Here is a 24,981-nt window from a genome sequence, read left to right as displayed (position 1 = left end):
CTAGATATGCAACTAGGTGAGCAACCTATATGATGCAGCAACAACAACAAGCACTCAAGCAAGCAAAAGAATACAACACGTTAAGCTTGCACAAGTAAAGGTGAGAGATAACCAAGAGTGGAGTTGGTGGAGATGAGGATGTGTTACCGAAGTTCCTTCCCTTTGAGAGGAAGTACGTCTCCGTTCGAGTGGTGTGGAAGGCACAATGCTCCCCAAGAAGCCACTAGGGCCACCGTATTCTCCTCATGCCCTCACACAATGCGAGATCCCGTGATTCCACTATTGGTGCCCTTGAAGGCGGCAACCGAACCTTTACAAACAAGGTTGGGGCTCTCTCCACAACCGAATTGGAGGCTCCCAATGAAACCACGAAGCTTCACCATAATGGAATGTGGCTCCAAGGTGACCTCAACCATCTAGGGTGCTCAAACACTCAAGAGTAAAAAAATTCACTAAAGAAAGTATGGGGGAAACAAATATCCTTTGGTGCAAGTGTAGATCTAGGTGTCCTCCTTCAATCACTAGCAAATCAACAAGTTTAAGTGGCTAGAGAGAGAGAGATCGGGCAAGAAATCTTGAAGGGCATTAATGGTGGAGAGAGAGAGAGGCAAGAGGTGAGTATGATAGGTGGAAGAACCGCCCTTATATAGCAAACCCTAAAATCCAACCGTTACTGTGAAAACAGCACTACAGCGGTACAACCGCTCCTTGTCCTGGTACAACCAAAACTCACGGGTAACCTGCTGAAACCTTATAAAATGGTACAACCGGGCAGACAGGCGGTATTACTAGTTGTGGAGAACAACCGGAACAACCGCCCATCCACCGCTCAACCACGCTTTAACATAGTAGGGTGTCACCCCTGTGAGCGGTGATCGAGCGGTATAGCACCAGTGCAACCGCCTGGCCCTGGTCAGTTGAACGGCTAAGTCCCAAGTAGTAGAACCGCTTAGGCCACCGGTGATACTGGTGTGCGGAGCACAACCGGACCAACCGGGATACCATCGCTCAAGTACCGCATCAAAACAAAAACCGGACCGGTTGTTGAGCGGTATTTGGCCGGTACAACCGCCAATGACACACCGCGGTAAGTTTTAAGCATGGTGGAGGTACCACCGGCCGGGAGCAGCGGTACAACCACTTGGTCATGATTGGGTTGTTCAACCCCAGGGTATCACCCCTGGGGTGGTGGTTGGGTTAGTGCCAAGGGCCAGCGGTACAACTGCTTGAACGAGCGTACAACCGCTGGGAGAACACAACAAATAGTTGAAAATGAAAGGGATCTCTCTCTCTCACAAAACAAGACAAAGGTGGGAGAGGCAGAAGTGTACGTGCAAAGATTTCCCCCAACTCCTTCCAATGTGGATTCCCTCTTAATAGTACGGGTTCCTTACGACCAAAGAGATAAAAACATAGACAAACATCATCTTCGATCTTTTCCTTCTAGAGAGAATAGGTAACCGATGTAAGCGAATCACCGATAACCTGAAGCACTTAGCAAAAGATTAGATCAACAAAGGGTTGGCATCATCATCCAAAACACAAAGTAGGGAAATGTCCTTACAGCAGCACAGAGATCCCACCGCGCCGCCAAAGCAGCAAGGAAGCCCCATCGCGCCATTGATGCAGCAGACTAGTTCGGCAGCACCGCGGAAGCAGCAGAGATATCCCAGCGCGCCGCGAATGGAGCAGAGATGTCCTCCCGCGCCGCGGCGGCCTGGGAAAATATCTCTCGGGCAAGCGAGGACTCTTACAGGCGCATGCATGCAATTTTCCATAGCCAGATGGATCAGATGTCTGGCTGGGCGAGGTTGCAGGACGAGATGAAAGCCTTGTTTGAATAGGCTACCGGCGTCATCTAGCAACTAGGGGAGGGTAATGCGAAGCTCCGGGCTGAGCGCGACCTGCTGAGGGAGAAGATCGTGGTAAGGGCAAAGGAGGCGGAGGAGACCGCTGCCTTGTTGATGAGGACATCATCATCGTCAAGAAACTTATGGACGAGGATGTCATGCTCTGCATCGAGCATGAAAGACTGGTGGAGGAATACGTGGATGCTGCCAAGCAGTGTATTAAGGACATGAAATTGATGAAATAGATCATCGCCGCTTGCTGCAAGAACTAGTCTCGCGACCTGCAGTCCATCAAGAAAGTAGAGATCAACAAGCCAGATCGTTGTATGTGTCTTCCTTCTTCTTTTTCCCTTGTGTATTCCGGGCATAGCCATATGTGGCTTTTTTAATTTATCTTCCTAAATATGTAAGCCAATTATTATCCACTATGGTCATCCTTATATGTTCATTAGTCTTGCTATAAGTCGCAGTAGATGCTATATAGTAGGTCCATCGGATCTTACATCAAGATCCGCCCAAAATTTTCTTTACAGATTTTCTTTTTTCTCTTTTAAATCTCAGCCGAGTGAGACATAGTCATGCCATTAAATAGGGGCTCCGCAGCGATTAATGGAGACCTTGGGAGATAGGTCGGCGGTAGATGGAGGTCAAAGGGCTCTCCTGCCGTCAAGCACGCGCAGGGGTCAAGTAGCTACCCCGCATGGCGCCTCCTAGCCAATAAAAAAAAGGGACGCATGGCGGCACGTAAATGTTAAGTAGAACACCCATGGTTTCAGTAATACTTGTGTTTCCGATTATAACGTGACAACACTTGTTCCAAAATGACTTTGTTGATTGTTAATGTGTGCGCCTTCACAAATGGATAGCAAAATTACCACAGCATGTTGGTGGCATGTCATGACACCAAGCCAAGTTTCATGATTTTCATGCGTGTTTTGGATTTATAGGAATTAAAAAACCAATTTTCTCAATGTTTTCTGTCGAGCCACGACACCCAGATGTTTGAATTTCATTCCCATTTCTTGCATGGGACCTAGAAATTTACCCAAGGACACACATATGTGATTTTTCAACAAACTTTGGTGCACTGGAGCATGTGCTTGTAGTTCAAATTTGAATTATGCACATTAAATGACCAGAAACTCGGTTAATGTGTAAAAAAGGCCAAACGAACCCAGAATAATTCCAAGATTTAACACGACTCATATAGTATGTTGCCTTTCGCACATGAAGGTGACACGTTCCCTCTCAGAACCACGAGCCTTCTTGGGAGAAGCTCCGGTCACTACAAGAAATATGTCAACTTATGACCACCACTATTGGTCACTGAAAGGTCACAAATTTCCATTTATGACCTTTTTGTGACCAAAAACAGAAGGTCAAAAGCTGGCCGTCGTAAACTGACTATAGCGACCTTTCTTCTGGAATGGTCAAAGACGTTTACGACCAAAATATTCCTACTGTGGCGTTTTGGTCACTAGCAACCTCCCCCAGGCCACGTAGGCATCCAGCGTGGCAAGCTGATGTGGCACAAGATTCAGCCCGGTCCAATTGGGTGTTTATATGGGCCGAGCCCATTAATTCATCCTTTTAATGTATTTTTTCCCTGTTCATTTTGGTCAGCTACATGGGCCAGGCCCAACAATTCAGCCTTTTATTTTCTAGGCCTTTGACCTTTTTGCTTCGATTTCTTATTTGGGCCTCAGCCTTTTTACAATCCATTTTGGACCAGGTCCCACTAGTTAGGTCATCTAATTAGGTCCCACTTGTTAGTTTTTTTCATTTTAAAGGACCCACGTCTTCTCTATTTGGGAAGCAACCAATAACTTGATTCAAACAGAGCCAATAACACATAAAATTTCAAACAACAGCCAAACAAAGTACTTTACAATCAGGTATTCAACAGCCAAACACGTCTTCTCTATTTGGGTAGTACAAACAGCTATTCAACTATAAAATACAGCTGAATATTAACATGACTGGTGGCAGTGTTTGTCGCCCTGGTGAAGATCTGCTGGCTGGACTGGATTGACACCATCCTGATGAGTCCCCTCTCCATTAGGTCCTTGATGGCCCTGCGAGCCAGCGACCCATTGATCTGCAGCACCATAAAAATCAAACAAACATATGACACACTAATATACATTGTGCATACTTGAAAATGCACGGTGCTCACATCAATCAGTAGTTCTAATGAACAAGGCATGTCAGGCACATATTGTTGACAGTAAGAAGCAGGGACATGTTAATTAAGTGTAAAGCAGCAGCATCAAACCACATTTAACTATATGAAACACTACAAATCAATGGCTATGTTGAATATCTGTGACACATGACATAAATGATGACCAGATGGCCATATCAAATCCACTGCACCCTATCTATAACATGGCACACCAAGCAAAATCTGCACAAAAAACTGATGTAGCAGCCGAATCCAGCATCCAATCAATTCATAACACTAGCGCATGGGTGTGTTCTTACAATTTTACAGACTGACCCCAAAACAGAGCATCACAGTACAGTACTTGACGAGGAGCCATGATGCATCACACACATATTCTACCATCCCCAGATGTCACTTCACATAGGAAGGAAGGAAGGAAGTAAGAATAACAAATCTAGAGGGAGTGCGTTACCCTGAGTCGCTCGGACAGGACGGAGGGCGTGATCTGCTTGTACTTGGGCACCTTGGTGAGCAGCTTGTCGTAGGTGTCCTGGTCGAAGATCACCGTGTTGTTCACCTTCTCCTTTTGCCTGCCCTTGCTCCACTTCTTCTGCTTGCCTCCACCCGACTTGGTTGGCTTCGACGACGCGGTGGGTGCTAAACACATTGTTGGGTGCGGTGGGTGCGGGTTTTCGTTGGGATTCTTCTCCTAGAGTTCCTTGTACACCAACTTTTGACGAATGAAGCCCAAAATCTGCGGGTTATAAATCATAAAAGTTAGGAATATAATCAAGTGAAGCCGTGCATATATTTCTGGACAGCAAACTAAATAGACGGCTGCTCTCAAACCGTACATCCAAACGAAGCAAATAATTACTCTACGGAAACCTTAGAACATGCTTTACAACTCATATGTAGAGGCCAACTTGAAATTATGAGCATAACAAACTCGTTTTTCACTTAGAAGCTCGCTGCCCTAAATAGTCAGGTAGTGTAGTTTTTTAACTGAACCAAATTCGGTTTAGAGAACAGCCGCAGAAATCCAAAAACAGAATCACTAGACCGAGTAAACTGAAACTGCATAGCCATCTAGTTTAGAGAACTAAAACTTAGCTAGATGAGGTACCAACTGAAACAACATTCATTCAGTAGCAAAACAACCACCTTAGCTAGCTAGTCCGTGAGCATTAACCAAGCATGCATCATACAGGAAGGAACAAATATGATATGAACTAAGACCAAGGCCACATACAAGACCTCATCAATCAGGCCACCCTAGTTTGGTTATATGTGACCTTATATGTGACCAAAAAATTGGGAAACCTTCGCATTGTGTCATTATATGTGACCAAGTTTCCAGGAAAAATAATAAACTTGTAATACGGTAATTATTTTAAAAAAGTGTTCTCAGAAATGAGCTGTCATGCGTGAAGATTCATGGCTTTCAAGCCAAATGATCAATCTTATGGCCATATTCATGGCATAGTTTGTTCAAATGATCTCACATTGTGCACAAGGGTGCATATTGGAATGGTAAACAATGTTGCCTAAGGAAGTTTTCTTTTTCTTTGGACGAAAAAACCATTTTCCATTTTTCGAGTGCCCGAAAGGAGGTTTTTTGTGAAGGAACTACCAAATAATTGTTGCAAAATTGGACCAAATCAATTTTCTAAAATACTAGGACATATTTAATGCACAATTGACAAAATGGTTGGGTGTAAAAAGTTTTGATCCACCTCTCGTGAAAAAGACAAATTTCCGCCGATTCAGCTGGAAGCGGGTCAAATTTGAACTGCAGCTGCCTCATAGTTTGCTATTTATTTATTTTTAAAAATCATTTCTAGGTACATAAGTATCTATTTAATTAGAGAAACACCAAAAGTTTTCCAAGATTCAACCACTAGCTAGGAACGGTCAAGCCCGCCGTTTTGACCGCATTTTGAAACGGGCATAAAATATTCAAAAAAAATCAAAAAATTGGAAAACCTTCGCATTGTGTCATTATATGTGACCAAGTTTCCAGGAAAAATAATAAACTTGTAATACGGTAATTATTTTAAAAAAGTGTTCTCAGAAATGAGCTATCAAGTGTTAAGATTCATGGCTTTCAAGCCAAATGATCAATCTTATGGCCACATTCATGGCATAGTTTGTTCAAATGATCTCATATTGTGCACAAGGGTGCATATTGGAATAGCAAACAATGTTGCCTAAGGAATTTTTCATTTTTGTTGGACGAAAAAACCATTTTCCATTTTTCGAGTGCCCGAAAGGAGGTTTTTTTGTGAAGGAACTACCAAATAATTGTTGCAAAATTGGACCAAATCATTTTAATAAAATACTAGGCCATATTTAATGCACAATTGAAAAAATGGTCTGGTGTAAAAAATTTTGATCCACCTCTCGTGAAAAACACAAATTTCTGCCGATTCAGCTGGAAGCGGGTCAAATATGAACTGCAGCTGCCTCATAGTTTGCTATTTATTTTTTCCAAAAACATTTCTAGTTACATAAGGACCTATTTAATCATAAATACATGGTTTGGTGGCGATACGTCGAGGTTTGGGCGGTGGCCAAGGGCCCCAACTCTAGAGCGCGTAAACTCGCATGCCCGCCGCCTGGTCACCGCGTGACCGTGGCGTTGCCATGTGTTCTGGGTGGCCTAGGCATGTCTAGTGGGTTGGGCACTCCCCAGGTTGGTGCTAGGAAGAAAATTACAACATAAGATTCTCACGAGGAGACCAATCGATGCTCAAACATGAATTAGCAGCCAAGTGTTTGATTAGCGGTACCGGAAATGTACATGGCTAATGGGCGTGAGTTTTGGCTGAGGATGATCAGTTACTAAGAAGACCGTTTTCACAAATTTTCAGCTCAAAAGGAGGAGCCTAGGTGGTACTTGCTTTGCAAACCACCACACTGGACATAAATACGAATGTTGAAGCTCGGCTCAAAATAATGAATGGATTGAGCTGGCATTTGGTGGAGGATGGTTATTTGGGCATAGGAAAGCATTGTAGAAAATGGATACTATTTGGACATGCCAAAGTGGTACTTCCTTCACAAACTGTTACTCTGAACAGAATAGGAAAATGAATATTTTTTAATTATTTTTGAACTACGCAAGGAAGATTTTTACATATTTGACGAAGATATGACCCAAAGAATTTATGAGATTTTTTTGGGAATTTTGGGAATGACAGAAATATAGGTTGCTTCACAACCTAGGGCAAAAACTGCCACATGGACATGACACATAGGCAAAACTGATGAGGTGGCGCCTAGTCATAGCAACCCATCACAATTTACAAGGCTATGACCATCTATATTGGTCGTTAACAACTAGAAATAAGGCAGCGGACTAGCACTGTTAGCTTTATGACCATTTCATGTAAGGAAATTATGACCTTTCTGACCAAAATGGTCGCAATGGTTTAGGGTTTGGAGCCCCTCGAACAGCTTTTGACCAATTGGTCTCAAATGGTCATAAATCTATGACCAATTCTTCCAGGGTCACTGACAGAAGGTCATAAGTTGACATATTTCTTGTAGTGGGTTTGCAACAAGCTTATACCAAAACTTCTTCCAATTCGGCCAAATTTTTTACCATAGCATGTTAGTACCATGACATGGCACCATGCCAAGTTTCATGATTTTCAGGCGCGTTTTGGATTTACAAGAATTTTAAAACAAAGTTTCTCAATGTTATCGGCTGAGCCACGACGCCCAGATGTTTGAATTTCATTGCCATTTCTTGCATGGGACATAGAAATTCACCCGAGGACACACATGTTATTTTTCAACCAACTTTGGTGCACTAGAGCATGTGCTTGTAGTTCAAATTTTAATTATGCACATTAAATGACCAGAAACTCAATTAATGTATAAAAAGGCCAAACGAACCCAGAATAATTGCAAAATTGAACAGGGCACTCATATAGTTCTATGTTGCCTCTGTAAAGAAAATCAGGGGGATGCAGCATATATTGTTTCGCACACAAAGGTGACATGTTCCCTCTCGGAACCACGAGGCTTGTTGAGAGAATCTCTGGTTTGCAAGAAGCTTATACAAAAACTTATCCCAATTCAGCCTAAAATTATACATATGAAAACAGGGTTTAGATTATCCCGAACATCTTGCTACCAAGACCAATGTAATGGGATTTGAATTCAACATCAAATGGATACTGATATTTGAATTAGAGATCATATGGTACATGTAGTTCATAGTGAAATATGATTACTACTATATGCATGTTTTCTGTTACCAAGATAATATTTAAATGATGGTATAACTTGACAACAATCATATTCAAATAAGGAAAACTGATTCAAATTTAGTCCATATGGTAGACGACAATATATATGTTCATAGGGTGGAGTAAAATGTTCATATAAGATGGAAGATCAAAATCTAGGACTACATCCATTATAAACGCAAGATCACCTAACGATATATTCGAATTCAACATAACATGGATTCTAAAATTGAAATTGGAGATCCTGGCATTTGTAATCATATAAATAGGGACATGACTCTTTCTTGTGGTGGGAAATGATTTTTTTTTGTTTTTGTTGAGGGAAGTATGAATTGATTTGGTACTGTACGGGCTAATCTTGTTCTCCTGTTTTTTTTACATTTTCTTGTAGTTTTTTCAATGAATTTATAGCTATATAGTAAAAGGGGACATGACTCTCTTGTGTCTTGTATGAATTGTTTTTTTGTACATGTTAAGTTTGTTCTGCCGAACATGGAATCCGCACCTTGTTATCCCGAAATTTTCATGATTGAGTATCTTTCGTCTCTTTTGCTGTGAAACTCCCGCCACTTCAACCCACGCCACGCCTTGTTATCCTAAAATTTCAACGCGCACGAAAATTCCCTCCTCATCCGAAATCGGTGCCACAGCCCAGACACATGAAATCCCCCTTCTACCCCTTAGCTGGAAATGACGCCTTGATGTCGCGTGATCAAATCCGGTGGGGGTATGTTCGTAACTTACCCAACATTTCGGACAAGGGCGTCCCTAAGACTACCCACAGTGGGAGTAACATAGGTAGTAGCATCACACATATCTAGATAAAGTAGATGATGTGGCAAGCAATAAATGAAGAAAGAGAGGAAAGTGGTAACATAGCTAGTTACTAGTAGTATGAGTAATATCACACATACCAAGGCAAGATGAGTCTATAGCATAATAAATGAAGTGTTGCATGTTACCACACATATGTTACTCCCCACTATAGAGGTAGCACCATAGACTTGTAACATATGCATGTTACTAGTCTATGTTACTACCCATTGTGGCTAGCCTAAGCCATGGCTCTCCCTACCTTCCCCTTGTCCCCCCATTCGTACATCAAGGCCTTCAAAACCCGCGAAACCCCACGCTCCTCCGTCAGCCTTCCGACCGCCGCCCAGTCGGAGACTCTTCCCCGATGACATCGTCCACCGCAATAGCTCGCCGTCCCTCATCCACCGCACCGGATGAGGATCCATCGTCGACCTCGTCATCCCGCCGGATCAGCCACCCCGTCCTCCATCTCCAAGGAGCTGCCCCGATGTTCGCCTCGTCTATCATGCCACCTCCATACCCATAGCGCCGTCTTGACCTGCCCCCATCGGAACTGCAATACCCTCACCAATACCTCTGATGAAGCCGAGGCCTACTCGGCGCCACCAAGGAGGTTCTGCACTCATTGTTGCATTTTATCTTTTATTCTATCTCACGGGGCTGCCGGTACTCGATACCGAGCAGCCATGGAGGGTCTCCATCAACGGTGCCATCGCCGGCCACTTCCTCCATGGTGTCTCTCCCCCATGTCGCTGCTTCCTCGGCGACGACTTCCACACCAACACTAGTAGCTGCTGCTCTAGCTCTTGCTCGTGTTGTGGCTCTGTTCTTGCTATCGGTCGCGCTGTTGCACTGCTCATGCTTTCATTCACGCTGCTGCTCTGCTATTGCTATCCATTGTGTTGCTGCTCCACTCTTGCTCTCGTTCATGTTGCTATTTTGTTCTGCTCTTGCTCTTGCTTGTGTTGTTGTTGCTGTTGGCGTGTCAAATATGTCAATTATATGCCTGTCAAATATGTCAATTATACGGGTTGGCATGTCTATATATTATCTGAATTTGCAATATGGACAATTAATATGCAAATACCTTCTGGACATCGGTGCTAATCGCCATGTCAAAAACATGGACATCCTCTACTCTACCAGGCACATGCTTAAACTGAATGAACTGTGTACGATACTAATACTTTCCATGATAATTTAAGAACTTGGCTAACAACATTTTAGTAACATATATATAGTGGTGACACTAATCGACAAAAGGTGGATCTTGGTAACATGGTTTTGACAACCATATGGTCCATATCTACATACTTAACATAGTAACAACTAGCACATTGTAAGAGGCTGAGGGCCGACAACCACACTATCCACTGGAAGCAGCTTGATCACGGCGACTCGGCATCTCGTGAATGAAAAGGAAGAACCCTCCTATTCCTTGGTAGAGCATGAGTAGAACAGTATCTCCAATTTTCCAATGTGGATGCATTGCCACGACAAGCGAGAACTTGTTAATTTGAATGGTTCCATTTTTGCGGGAAATGAAGTACCTTGCACTACAAAAAAATACACTTCCGTGATGATACATGTTTGTCATAGTAGGTCACGTTTTCTTTCATGCATGGACATTCATGACGATTTTATGACAGAATCTAGATAGTCATACCTGTGTTGTCATAGAAGTGTTCCATGACATTACCAAAATTATCATCACAGAAATTTCCACTTCCATGATGATAAATCACGCTTCATAGAAGTCCTTTTGTCAAGGGTAACCAACACATGGCATCCACCATAATGGGTCACTATTAAGCTAACAGGTTCCGATTTGGATCTGATAACCCGTTAACAGCCCCGACCAATGGGGATTTTCCACGTGTAAAATTCTGACACGCCGGAGGATCCACGTGTCAGCTCAGCCTTGGGACAAATGTCATCCAACCAATGGACAAGACACACCTATGATAAGTCGAAATGTGGCTCAGCTCAATAGAGGCCCATTCAGGTGAAAAGGCCGTCCGGTTTGACTTGGTCAAAAGGTAGTAGGTCGGCCCACAGAGAGCGTGTTAACTCTTGGTCAAAACTTTGCTCTCTACTAGTGTGTTCCCTGCTCGAGCGGTAGCTGATTTAGATCACTACTTCTCTGCTACTAATTCTCAAACACCCTAAACTCCTATTGCAATGCTATGCTACTAGTTCAATCAGTTTTGACAGTAAAATTCAGTTTCGACTATAAAGTTCGGTTTCTTCAGTTAAGTTCAGAGCGAAGAGTATTTACAACATCTGTCAAAGCAGCCGTGGCGCGGATGATGCATTTTACATCTAAGACTTTTTGGTGATATATTTTACATTATCTATTGGAGATGCTATCATAGTCCCACTTCAGATTAATGTTGTCTGTCTTGTCCTACTTCAGCCTCACCGTCGTACACCTAATCGGAGCTGCTCCAACAATGGAATCGTTCATCACAGCGGAGCAGTACCCTCACCGCCATCTCCAGAGGCCTCAGATCTTCTTCCCCGCCTCCGACAGTCACACCACTATCACCATCCTCCACGTCCGACCCAATGATGTTGAGGTCGACAAGGCTATGCCAAAGAGGTTGTACTCGTTGCATCACTTTGTTACTTTGCATTCATGTTGATCCCTCGGGGATCCTTTGGTTTAAAGCAGTTGCAAATCTAGAAATAAATGATCGTGGTCACAAAGTTAACACGGAGAAAACTAAATGCTCTTTTGAACCACAATTTGAACTGGTTTAGCAAGATAGCCATTATATGATACTCATGTGGACCAAATCTAAGCTCACAAAATATTTCGAGGGCAGGCTTCAGCCTGTTGAAGACAGCCTACTAGAATCGCCACTGCTTCAAAGAAAAAGTGAAGGAAAACATAGGAATTGGGAACTTTACTACAGTACTATTATCCGTGCATTTGGTTAGAAGGAATGGAACAAAGCAAAACTGGAGGATTTTTCTTCCTTTGGTGTCTCTTTCAAAGAAAAACGTAGGAATTTTAATATCCACTTGGACGTCCTTTTCAAATTAATATGCATGAAGAACAGGACTAATTGCAGTACTGGCATAATAAGATTCTTATTTACTTTTCATTTTCATGTGGTCTGACTTTAATTTTACCATGTTTCTCCATTCCTGTGCTCTTCCAATTCATGTGAACCAAACACCCAAGTTGACAGAAAACCTATGTTTGCAAATGCTCTATTTTGCACATGCATTCCTATCCTATTCATGTGTTTTTCCTGTCCATGCATTTATAGAATCCTCCAATTCTAAGGAGCCCTTATAGATTTACTTCATTTTCAGATAGGTGTCAAAGAAAGCTATGTGTGTTATGTCCTGTTGTGCCATCATCCACCCCACCTGTGGTGCACCATCAACGGAAGCATTCACTGCAACAGAGACCCCTCTGCAGACTTTCTTTCGCCGCCTTAGATCATCTTCCCCATTGCCGGCAGCCACGCCAACTGCATTATCATCATCGACTGAGCAAATGAACCTGCGGACTACACAGTTCTAGAAGAGAGGTCGCACTCTTTCGTGTGTGCTTACGTTATACATCGGTTATTATTACCTGCTACTTTATCGTCCTGTTCACCTCTTAGACACCGAGTCAGGTCCAAACTAATGTTCAAATTTGATTTTTAAAATGCCTGTGGGGCACATATCAAGGCAGCAATGAATAGTATATGTCTACTATCTAGTTCATCTGGGGTCTTCTATGTGGTTCATGTTGGGTGGGCAACAAACAATAGATGATCCATCGTCTATCTTTTTAAACTGAAGATATAATTACCTGCTATCATTAGTTTTGGATCTATACACTCGTTTGCTACCATCAGTCTTGATTTCTGCATGCACCCCTTAGGCCTTACATAATCTAACTATGTTTTATTATGCATGTCAGTTCTTGTACAAAATCATACTGAACATGTAGAGAGAAAGGGAAGACCGTTCTGTGGGAATATAATGTCATGTAGTCGCCGCTCCATGGCGGGTGAAATGGGGCCCCCCTCCCGCCATTCTAGATTGTATTCCAGAGGAAAATAATTGTTCAGAGGGGGATTCAGAGGGAGCCAGGCACTCCTATTTACCCCCTGAGGTTTTCGCTCTAACCTAGCATGCTGATGTTAGTCATATCATGCATATTGCGCCTCACATTCCTTACATTATATATCTTATATGTCATCAGCTAAGTTTATATTTGCTTTGTGTGAATGCCACCTGTTTGGTTTCTATATCATACTCCCACCATTCCTAAATATTTGTCTTTTTAGAGATTTCAACAAGTGACTACATACGGAGCAAAATAAGTGAATCTACACTCTGAAATATGTCTATATACATCCATATGTGTAGTCCATTTGAAATCTCTAAAAAGATAAATCTTTAGGAATGGAGGGAGTTGATACGTCTCCTACATATCTATATTTTTTGATTATTCCATGCTGTTTTATTATCAATCTTGGATGTTTTATAATCATTATATAGTCATTTTATATCATTTTTTGGTACTAACCTATTGACATAGTGCCAAGTGTCAGTTGTTGTTTTCTGCATGTCTTTACATCACATGAAACCAATATCAGATGGAGTCCAAATTCCACACCAATTTACGATGATTTTTATGGGCCAGAAGGAACACAACGGGCCATGGTTGCACCTGGGGGGAGTCTCGAAGAGGAAACAACCCACCAGGGCGTGCCAGGAGGCCCAGGCGTGGCCTGGTGAGTTGTGCCCACCTCGGGTGCCCCCTGGACCGACTCTTTTCTCTATAAATACCCCAATATTTCAGAAACCCAAGTGGTAGTTCAGTGAAAAAACGGTCAAGCTTTCTTCCATCCTTCCTAGCTCCTCGAGCTTGTACCTGCTTGACGCCTTTTTCATTGTTCATTCTATGGTGGATTCGAACCACTGTCTCTGATTGGATTTCGGGTCTAAAAGGCCCGGCAAAAGAGGATTTTAAGTCCTATGCCCGCTGCCAGCCAGAACGAGATTTTTCCACTACACACCCACACAATCGGGATTTGATGAAATAGCTACATTTTTTCTTATTTGATTCGGATACTGTCCATCTTTCTCTTTAGTCTTCTCCTTTCTTTCTCCTCAACCTATCTCCATTGGATGGACTTACAAAAGAATAATATCTAATCTCCCCATCACGGTTAGGATCCCCTGAACCAGGAGCGCCAGCACCGGTTCCTTGATCTCCCTACAGGTGGCATGGTCATGGCTTTCATTCATTTCATTTCATTCTGTGTACATCGACAAAATTTCCATCCAGCCGCCGCAGAGTCCAAAACCACGAGTTCCAATCTGGAAACCATAACGGAGGGGTTCACCACTTCCATTGGTGCCTCTCCGATGATGCGTGAGTAGTTCTTTGTAGACCTTCGGGTTAGTAGTTAGTAGCTAGATGGCTTCCTCTCTCTCTCTCTCTCTTGTTTATCAATACAATGATCTCTTGGAGATCCATATGATGTAAGTCTTTTGGCGATGTGTTTGTTGGGATCTTATGAACTTTGAGTTTATGATCAGTTATATCTTTTTATATCCATGAAAGTTATTTGACTTCTTTGATCTCTTATATGTATGATATCTTATAGCCTTGTATTTATTCTTCGATATTTGGGTTTTGTTTGGCCAACTTGATCTGTTTATCTTGAAATGGGAAGAGGTGCCCGGTAGTGGGTTCGATCTTACGGTGCTTGATCCCAATGACAGAAGGGGAACCGACACGTATGTATCGTTGCTACTAAGGATAAAAAGACGGGATCCATATCTGTCGCAATAGATAGGATCTTGTCTACATCATGTCATCGTTCTTATTGCATTACATCGTTTTTCCATGAACTCAATACACTAGATGCATGCTGGATAGCGGTCGATGTGTGGAGTAAAAGTAGTAGATGCAGGCAGAAGTCGGTCTACTAATCTTGGACGTGATTCCTATGTAATGATCATTGCATGGATATCGTCATGATTATTTAAAGTTCTATCAATTGCCCAATAGTTATTTGTTCACCCACCGTTTGCTATTTTTCTCGAGAGAAGCCACTAGTGAAACCTACGGCCCTCGGGTCTTCTTTCTCATATATTTGCCTTGCGATCTAATTTTTCCTTGCGTTTACTTTCAGATCTATTAAACCAAAAAAATTCAAAAATACCTTGCTACAATTTATTTGTTCCATGATCTATTTATCCCATCTACAAATTTACCTCACGTCCTTTGCATATCTTGAGGCGTCGTACCCCGAAAGGGATTGACAACCCCTTTAACATGTCGGGTTGCGAGGTGTTGTTATTTGTGTGCACGGGTTCTTTACAGTAGTGTGTTGCTTGATTCTCCTACTAGTTCAATAATCTTGGTTTCATAACTGAGGGAAATACCAACCACCGTTGTGCTGCATCATCCATTTGTCTTTGGGGAAATACCGACGTAGCTTCGAGTGGCATCAAAAGGAATTTCTGGTGCTGTTGCCAGAGAGGATCTTCAACATAACTAGGTTCCTAATCACAAATCTCATCTTCTTGCAATTTACATTATTTGCCTCTCATTTTCCTCTCCCCCACTTCACAAAAATTTGCCGTTTTATCCGCCTCTCTTTTTCCGTTCGCCGTTTTCTTGCCGGATCTGTTTTTGAGTGCAATCTTGTTGTGTGGTCATCATAACTCAAGAGAACACCAAATTATGTGACTTCTCAAATACCAACAACACTGATTTTATTGGCACTCCGCTTGCTCCTCCCGCCACTAGTGCGGAGACTTGTGATATTAATATTGATTTGCTGAATCTTGTTATCAAAGACCAATTTTCCGGTACTCCTAATGAGGATGTCGTGTCCCATCTTAATACCTTCGTGGAATTATGCGATATGGGAAATAGAAAAGATGTGGACAATGATTTGGTCAAGACGAAATTATTTCCGTTTTCTTTGCGTGATTCTGCAAAAATTTGGTTCTCTTCTTTGCCTCACAATAGTATCGATTCTTGGAATAAGTGCAAAGATGCTTTTATCACTAAGTATTTTTCTCCCACAAAAATTATTTCCCTTAGAACCCAAATAATGAATTTCAAGCAACTTGAACATGAGCATGTTGCACAATCTTGGGAAAGGATGAAAATGATGCTAAGGAATTGCCCGACTCATGGGTTAAATCTTTGGATGATAATACAAAAAATTTATGCGGGGTTGAATTTTGTTTCTCGTAATCTTTTAGATTCCGCCGCGGGTGGTACTTTTATGCAAATTAACTTGGGTGAAGCCACCAAATTGCTTGATAATATCATGTCAAATTATTCACAATGGCATACCGAAAGGGCTCCTACTAGTTAAAAAGTTAATTCGGTTGAAGAAATTTCTTCTTTGACTGAAAAAGTTGATGCTCTCAAGAAATTGGTTGCTAGTAAAAGTGCTCCTATTGATTTTAATGATATGCCTTTGTCTACTTTGATTGATAAAAATAATGACGCCATAGATGTGAATTTTATTTCTCGCAATAATTTCAACAACAATGCTTATAGAGGTAATTTTGATCCTAGGCCTTTTCCTAGTAATTCCTCTAATAATTATGGTAATTCCTATGGAAATCAATCTTACAATAATAATAGGAACACCTCTGATCTTGAGAGAAATATGAAAGAATTTATCAACACAAAAAAGGTTTTCAACACTTCCATAGAAGAAAAGTTGAATAAGATTGACGATTTGTCTAGAAGTGTTCATAGAATTGCACATGATGTGGAAAATCTCAAGATAAAAATTTTGTGCCTAAAGTAGATGAATAAATTAAAGCTCTTTATGTTTCTATGGATGAAAGTAAGAAAAGAACCGCTATGCTTAGAGCTAAAAGGGAATTTTTAGAAAAAGTGTTTTCTAGTGATTTCTTTCACAAAAGTGATGAAGATCTTAAAATGATTGGTATTTCTTCTATTGATTCCTTGTTTAGTAAAATTAAGAATGATGAAAAAGTTACTAGAGAAGAGTCAACTTTAGGTAGAAGGTGTCCCAATATTTTGGAGGGTGAAAATCTTGTTGAGAAAATTGATAAAAGTGGGTTTGAAGAGGTCAAAACTTTAACTAGTGATATGCCCACTCTTTTGGATTACAAAGACTTTAATTGTGATACTTGCTCTTTGATTGATTCTATTTCTTTGTTGCAATCCATGATGAATTCACCCCATGCTTATGAGCAAAATAAAGCTTTTACTAAACATATTGTTGATCCCATCAGGAAAGCTTTTGAAGAAAAATTGGAATTAGAAGTTTCAATTCCTAGAAAATTGCATGATGAATGGGAACCTACTATCAAAGTCAAGATCAAAATTTATGAGTTTTTTGCTTTATGTGACTTAGGTGCTAGTGTTTCTACAATTCCGAAATTTTATGTGATGTGCTTGGTCTTACCGATATTGAACAATGCTCTTTAAATTTGCACTTAGCGGATTCCACAATTAAAAAGCCTATGGGAAGGATTAAAAATGTTCTTATTCTTGCAAATAGAAACTATGTGCCCATAGATTTTATTGTTCTTGATATTCATTTCAATCCGTCTTGTCCAATTATTCTTGGTAGACCGTTTTTACGCACTATCGGTGTCGTGATTGACATGAAAGAAGGCAATATTAAGTTCCAATTTATGTTAAGGAAGGGTATGGAACACTTTCCTAGAACAAGAATTAGGCGACCATATGAATCAATCATGAGGGCATCTTATGAATCTAGAGCAAAAGATGACAAAACTTAGATCCTTGCTTTATGCCTAGCTAAGGGCGTAAAACGAAAGCGCTTATTGGGAGGCAACCCAATGAATAAGATTTATTTTTTCCTTTTGCTTGTTGTTCTTGAGTGTTAGCACAATTATGCTATTGTTATGATTGTGTTTTTTGTGTTTTAATTAGTGTTCGTTCCAATTAAAGCCTTTAGGATCTTCCGGGGTGATAGTTGTTTGATCTTGCTGAAAAAGACAAAAACTTTGCGCTCACAAAAATAATTATCATAAATCACAGAAAAGAGCTAGTCCCTGATTATTTTTACAGAAGATTAATATAGAAATTATTATGGTCTTCCTAGTTTGGTCGAATTTTTGGAGTTACAGAAGTATTCGAAAGTTCCAGATTACTACAAACTGTTCTGTTTTGACAGATTCTGTTTTCTTTGTGTTGTGTGCTTATTTTGATGGCTCTATGGTTTTCTTTGATGTGTTTTTGCCATGTAAAAGTTGGAATACATTAGATATAATAAAAAAATAAGAATTGGTTTGACATGGCACTTATAGTAGTAGTTTGCTTTCTTTTACTAATGGATCTCACAAGGGTTTTGTTGACTTTTGTGTGATTGAAGTTTTCAAGTTTTGGGTTATCTTATGATGGATGAAAGAAGGACAGAAGAGCCTAAGCTTGGAGATGCAACGGCATCCCAAGCTATTATCCAAGAATGAGCAACCAACTAAGCTTGGGGATGCCCCCGAGTGGCATCCCCTCTTTCTTCTAACGACAATCAGTATTTTACTCAAGACTATATTTTTATTCATCACATGATATGTGTTTTGCTTGGAGCGTCTTCTATGATATGTGTCTTTTCTTGTTTTATTTTTTGTTTTAAGTCATCAATCATTTCTGGACACACCTATTTGAGAGAGTCAAAATCATGTCATGACTTGTTAGAATTGCTCTTTATGCTTCACTTAAATTTTTAGGAGCAACGGACTTGCTCTAGTGCTTCACTTATATCGTTTTGAGCACAGTGTGCTTAGTATTTTTGAAGAAATGTTCTCTTCATTCACTTAGATGTATTTTAGAGTTGGTAAAATTTGAAATTCTCTCTTGCTTCACTTAAATTATTTTGAGAGAAATAAAATATGTTATGCTCATGATCTTCACCTATAATTGTTTGAACTTATGAAAAGCGACACATGAAAATTAGTCCCAAAGTGATAGATATCCAAGAAGGATAAAGAAAGAGAAAAATATATGTCATGAAGATCATTGGACAAAATAAACTTGATTCTCAGTATTAGATTTGAGATATGATGATGTGATATGTGAGTTATGTTGGTGAGTAATTGTGCTCTAGTAAGAATATTGGTGTTAAGGTTTGTGATCCTCTATGCATGCATGAAAGTCAATAATCATGAAATGAAAATTATATCCTACTTGTGGTGCATTATTCGGTGTTAATTATGCTCAATGCTTGCTAATGAGATTATGCGTTTCTTGGTTGGTCGCTTCTCAATCTTTTTGCTAGCCTTCATTTTGCACAAAGTATGACCTCTACTTGTGCATCCAAAATCCTTTAAACCAGTTTTGCCACATGAGTCCACTATATCTACCTATATGCGGTATTCTTTTGCCGTTCTAAGCAAATTTGCATGTGCCATCTTGAATTTTCAAAATAAACTTCTCTTTTGTGTGTTTGTTTCGCTCGTGGAACGGTAACGGGTAGCTACTATTTTCCATGCTAGGTGTGTTATTCTCACGATGAGTGTTTATTCACTTGTTATTGCACGAGAGTAAGGCAAAGGTATTATGGATGCCCAGTCCTGAAATGCAAAAAATGAATTTAATTTATGTTGTCAAATAATAAATTCCATGGAAAGTGTTGGTACGGAGGGCACCCGTGGATACGACTAGCCATGGAAAGTGAAAGTTATGGTGGAAAAAGGAATAAACTTTATTTTCTGTTTGGGAACCGCCTATGATATATCTAGCATGGAAAGCATTGGGATGCTCCAAGTTGTTTTTGTTGGTGGGATGAATACACCTCCCAAAAAATTTATCCCTAATTTTTTGCTTCGAGCTATGGCACCTCTACAAATCCCTACTTCCCTCTGCGAAGGGCCTTTCTTTTACTTGATGCAATTTTTATTTTTGAAATTGAGTCTCCATCCTCCATTATAAAAGAACCAACTCGGGGACAGCATGATCATACTTAAGTATTGGGTGTAGCTAATATTCAAGTGTGTTTCATGAATGGATCAATCTTTGAGCATGATGGGCTAGGGATAACTTGTTTTAGCAATGATATTTTGAAAGAAATGGTTGCTTGTTGATAAGCTTGAGTATCTAAATTATTATGTCAAAACTAGAATATTGATTTGAATCACATAAAAGTCCAAATGTCCATGCTATGAAGAAAAGAATATGATATGACATGATAAACAACACTCCACATCAAAAATTCTGTTTTTATCACTTACCTACTCGAGGAGGAGCATGAGTTAAGCTTGGGGATGTCAATACGTCTCCAACGTACCTATAATTTTTGATTATTCCATGATGTTTTATTATCAATCTTGGATGTTTTATAATCATTATATATTCATTTTATATCATTTTTGGTACTAACCTATTGACATAGTGCCAAGTGCCAGTTGTTGTTTTCTGCATGTTTTTTACATCGCGGGAAATCAATATCAGATGGAGTCCAAATACCACGCCAATTTATGATGATTTTTTATGGGCTAGAAGGAACACAGTGGGCCCTGGTTGCACATGGGGGAGTCCCGAGGAGGGGACAACCCACCAGGGCGCGCCAGGAGGCCCAGGCGTGCCCTGGTGGGTTGTGGCCACCTTGGGTGCCCCCTGGACCGACTCTTTGCTCTATAAATACCCCAATATTCCAAAAACTCTAGAGGAGTCGACAAAATTTTCATCCAGCTGCCGCAGAGTCCAGAACCACGAGATCCAATCTAGACACCATCACGGAGGGGTTCACCACTTCCATTGGTGCCTCTCTGATGATGCATGAGTAGTTCTTTGTAGACGTTCAGGTCCGTAGTTAGTAGCTAGATGGCTTCCTCTCTCTCTCTCTCTCTCTCTCTCTCTCTTGATTATCAATACAATGATCTCTTGGAGATCCATATGATGTAAGTCTTTTGGCGGTGTGTTTGTTGGGATCTCATGAACTTCGAGTTTATGATCAGTTATATTTTTTTATATCCATGAAAGTTATTTGAGTTCTTTGATCTCTTATATGCGTGATGTCTTATAGCCTCATATTTCTTCTCCAATATTTGGGTTTTGTTTGGCCAACTTGATCTATTTATCTTGCAATGGGAAGAGGTCCCCGGTAGTGGGTTCAATCTTACGGTGCTTGATCCGAGTGACAGAAAGGGAACCGACACGTATGTGTTGTTGCTACTATGGATAAAAGGACGGGATCCATATATGTTAGATAAACGGATCTTGTCTACATCATGTCATTGTTCTTATTGCAGTACTCCATCTTTCCATGAACTTAATACACTAGATGCATGATGGATAGTGGTCGATGTGTGGAGTAATAGTAGTAGATGCAGGCATAAGTCGGTCTACTAATCTTGGACGTGATGCCTATGTAATGGTCATTGCCTGGATATCGTAATGATTATTTGAAGTTCTATCAATTGCCCAATAGTAATTTGTTCACCCACCGTTTGCTATTTTTCTCGAGAGAAGCCACTAGTGAAACCTACGGCCCCCGGGTCTTCTTTCTCATATATTTGACTTGCGATCTACGTTTTCCTTGTGTTTATTTTTAGATCTATTAAACCAAAAAAATACAAAAATACCTTGCTGCAATTTATTTGTTCCGTGATCTATTTATCCCATCTACAAATTTACCTCACGTCCTTTGCCTATCTTGAGGCGCCATACCCCAAAGGGATTGACAACCCCTTTAATATGTCGGGTTGTGAGGTATTGTTATTTGTGTGCAGGGGCTGTTTATATTGCGTTGCGTGATTCTCCTTTGTGTTCGATAACCTTGGTTTCATAACTGAGGGAAATACCTACCACTGATGTAATGCATCATCCCTTCCTCTTTGGGGAAATACCGACGTAGCTTCAAGCGACATCAGGAGTATATGTGAATTATGCAATGCAATCTTCTTTAGCCAGGCATCTTATACGTGAATCATGCAATGCCATACTGTTTAGCTAGTCATCGTATATGTGAATTGTATCGTGCCATATTTGTTTCATAATGTAATCCATTTGTCAACAATGTTTATACATTCATCTACTCTTCCTGTGCATCATCCATTTGAATCGGTCATGGGAAAATCTAGAGTGAAAACAAGGTCTTCTGAGTATTCAGTGCTATCTATCGATGCAGATTTCTTGCTGGTTATAGATAGCTCCTCGGAGGAGGATTCAGAGACAGATGACTAATCGTATTCCCCCCGGAGGTGTGTGCTCTAACTTGGCAGGGTTATATTGCTCATATCATGCATATGGTGTCTTGCGTTGCCATGCCATCTGCTTAGATTAGGCATGCTTTGTGTGGATGCCTCTTGTTTGCTTTCTGTATCAGATATGTGAATTATGCAATGCCATGTTTTTCAGCCAGTTATCATATATGTGAATTATGCACCGCCATGTATCTAGGCATCATATATGTGAATTATCTCATGCCATCCTTTTTTCATTACGTATTCCATTTGTCGACAATCTTTGTATATTGAACTACTCTTCATGTGTATCAGCCATTTGAGTCGGTTATGGAAAAGTCAAGAGTGAAAACAAGGTCTTCAGAGCAGGAAATGGTACCTGTCGAAGCATATATCTCGATGGTTAAAGGTAGCTCCTCAGAGGAGGAACCATACCTATATCCCACCTGCGGTGTATGCTCTAACTTGCAATGTTTATATTTCTCATATCCTGCATATGGTGTCTTGCATTGCTTACTTTAGACATCATTTGCATAATATTAAATTCCATCTGCTTAGTTTAGAGATCATACATGCGAGTGCCAGCTGCTTAGTATATGAATCAATTATGTCAATTATATCATGCCATCATGTATGCTTAGACAACATGTTTGTGAATTATTTAAACCCAACCTATTTTACAAAGACATCATATAATTTTGTCATGTCATCATGTTTAGATACTCATCATATGTTGAATTATGCCATTATATCCTGTTAAGTTATCCATCCAATATCTGAAACTGTTTCATGCTATCATGTTTAGTTATCCATCATATATGTGAAATTGTGTCATGTTGTCATGTTTGGTTAGACAATATGTGAATTACCACATCTGTCTATCATACAATTTATGTACGTTCAATTTATTTTCTTGTTTATTAGCCATTTGAATTGGAGGGGGCGATGGCAGTATCTAAGGGGGTAAAAACCCATTCTTCACAAAAGACAGTGCTACCCGTCTATGCAGATAGAACCATGGTTGTACCAGCCCATGAACTAGCCCCACCACACATAATCCAGACTCTTCCAGATTGTACAATTACACCATTGGACAGAGAACTAGCTACACCCCATCTAACCCCAACCCCAGCGGATAGTAACCCACTTCTAGTTGGCACAGCACCATGACCACCACAGAGTACCCCCACACGAGTAGTTTGTAAAGCAATTGCAGTGCCCAAAGCATGAAGACCACCACAGCGAACCTAAACTCCACGTTTAAAGCATAAGAGCAACTTTTCTCAGGTCAGATTCCATAGCTATGGTCCATACTCCTTTGCTCTTGCATCACTGTATTTACTCATACCAACTAATTTCGAATTTGAAGGATCCAATTGAAACTCCAATGGTGCAACACCTATGTTTTAAACATATTTCTTTAACTGGATTGTTGTTCTAAATTCTTGCTCTATGTTGATTTCAGTTTCAGCTGTATAAACAGTTGTGTTCTCATGTGATGCACATTACAAGTGTTGCCAGTGTTGTGTAGTTTCTCACACTTATATTATGTCTATGTTGTTGTGTCTTTAAAATATATGATTTGAACTGTGTCTCTATCTAGATTTGGCAACATAACTAGAATGATATAATACATAGATATATGTTTGTTTCATGCTGTTATCCTATCCACCTTACGACTGAACCGGTTTACCAAGATGAGTTTCATATACTACATGCTAAACCTGTGATGTGTCTGCTTGTTTCTCTTGTAGAATGCCAATAGAATGTTGGAGAAGAGCACCCCATTATGCAATGGCAGAGAAAGTAATGTAGATAAGGTTCAAGATAGTGAGACAACTCTGTTGGTCTCCAAGAAAGGTCATAAAAACGATCTTGTAGACAGTGAGACAACCCCAAGTCCTATGTTGATGTACTGTTCGAGTTACTGGGCACTAGCGCTGGTGCAAGCTCTTCGAACACGCTGCCTGAATCACTTCGGCTTCTTCAGTCTCAGGTACAAGATAAAAGGCATCAATCAGCTGTGTTACAAAAAGAAGCCGAAGGACTCAGGAAGTCCCTGCAGAATTCAGATGCATGTTTTCTGGTCCAACAACAAGCATTGGACAATTTTAGCGCCAAACAAGAGAAAACTAATAAGCTGGCTAAGCTTCTTGCCAGCATGGTGGGTATCCAGGATATCGTTTCTTGAGCTCTTCTGAAGTGGTTTCAGTTCTGGACTTGTTTTGCTGTCGCGTTTATTTTCACTGGTGGCCAATTTAGACACCCAGTGTATGTAATAAGCTGCTTTTTTCACTATATTTGTACTGGTGGTGAACTTTGATGCCTAGTGGATGTAATATTTGTAATAGCCATAATAGCCTAACATAGGTTGCTTGCTTATTTTTTCCTTATTGTCTTGTTTATTTTTTTGCTGGTAGTCGATGTAGTTCATTTCCCACGGTAACCTTTTTATTTATCAGTATTCATGTTGCCTGCAGTAGTGGGACTTCTAAGGTCCGTATGATCCATGGGCCCTCTATGGGCCATAGATTCAATGGAACTTCTAAGGGCCATATGATCGATTGGCCAAACATGGGCCATACTTACGTGGACATTTAATGGACCACAATGTGGGCCGTAAACAGGCTATAATGGGAATTGTCTGTTTATGGGCCGTTAATAGGCCCATGTGTACAACGGGCTTAATTCGAACGGCAGCCATAACGGGTCGTTAATG

At 40.6% G+C, this 24,981-nt stretch overlaps 1 protein-coding gene across 1 annotated transcript; it reads right to left on the bottom strand.

Annotated features, from left to right (window-relative positions):
- Positions 1-3,792: 3,792 nt before the first annotated feature.
- Positions 3,793-4,684, bottom strand: LOC123067732 (40S ribosomal protein S25-2-like). The gene is made up of 2 exons (XM_044490399.1): positions 4,490-4,684; positions 3,793-3,948 (listed from the first exon to the last, which is right to left on the bottom strand). Exons 1-2 carry the CDS (start codon positions 4,682-4,684, stop codon positions 3,793-3,795), a joined length of 351 nt encoding a protein of 116 aa, XP_044346334.1.
- Between the last annotated feature and the right edge of the window lie 20,297 nt (positions 4,685-24,981).

Source organism: Triticum aestivum, chromosome 3B (genome assembly GCF_018294505.1).
Source record: "Triticum aestivum cultivar Chinese Spring chromosome 3B, IWGSC CS RefSeq v2.1, whole genome shotgun sequence".
Lineage (NCBI taxonomy): Eukaryota > Viridiplantae > Streptophyta > Magnoliopsida > Poales > Poaceae > Triticum > Triticum aestivum.
Note: the sequence above shows the minus strand (reverse complement) of the source record. Positions and strands in the feature narration are given on the sequence as shown.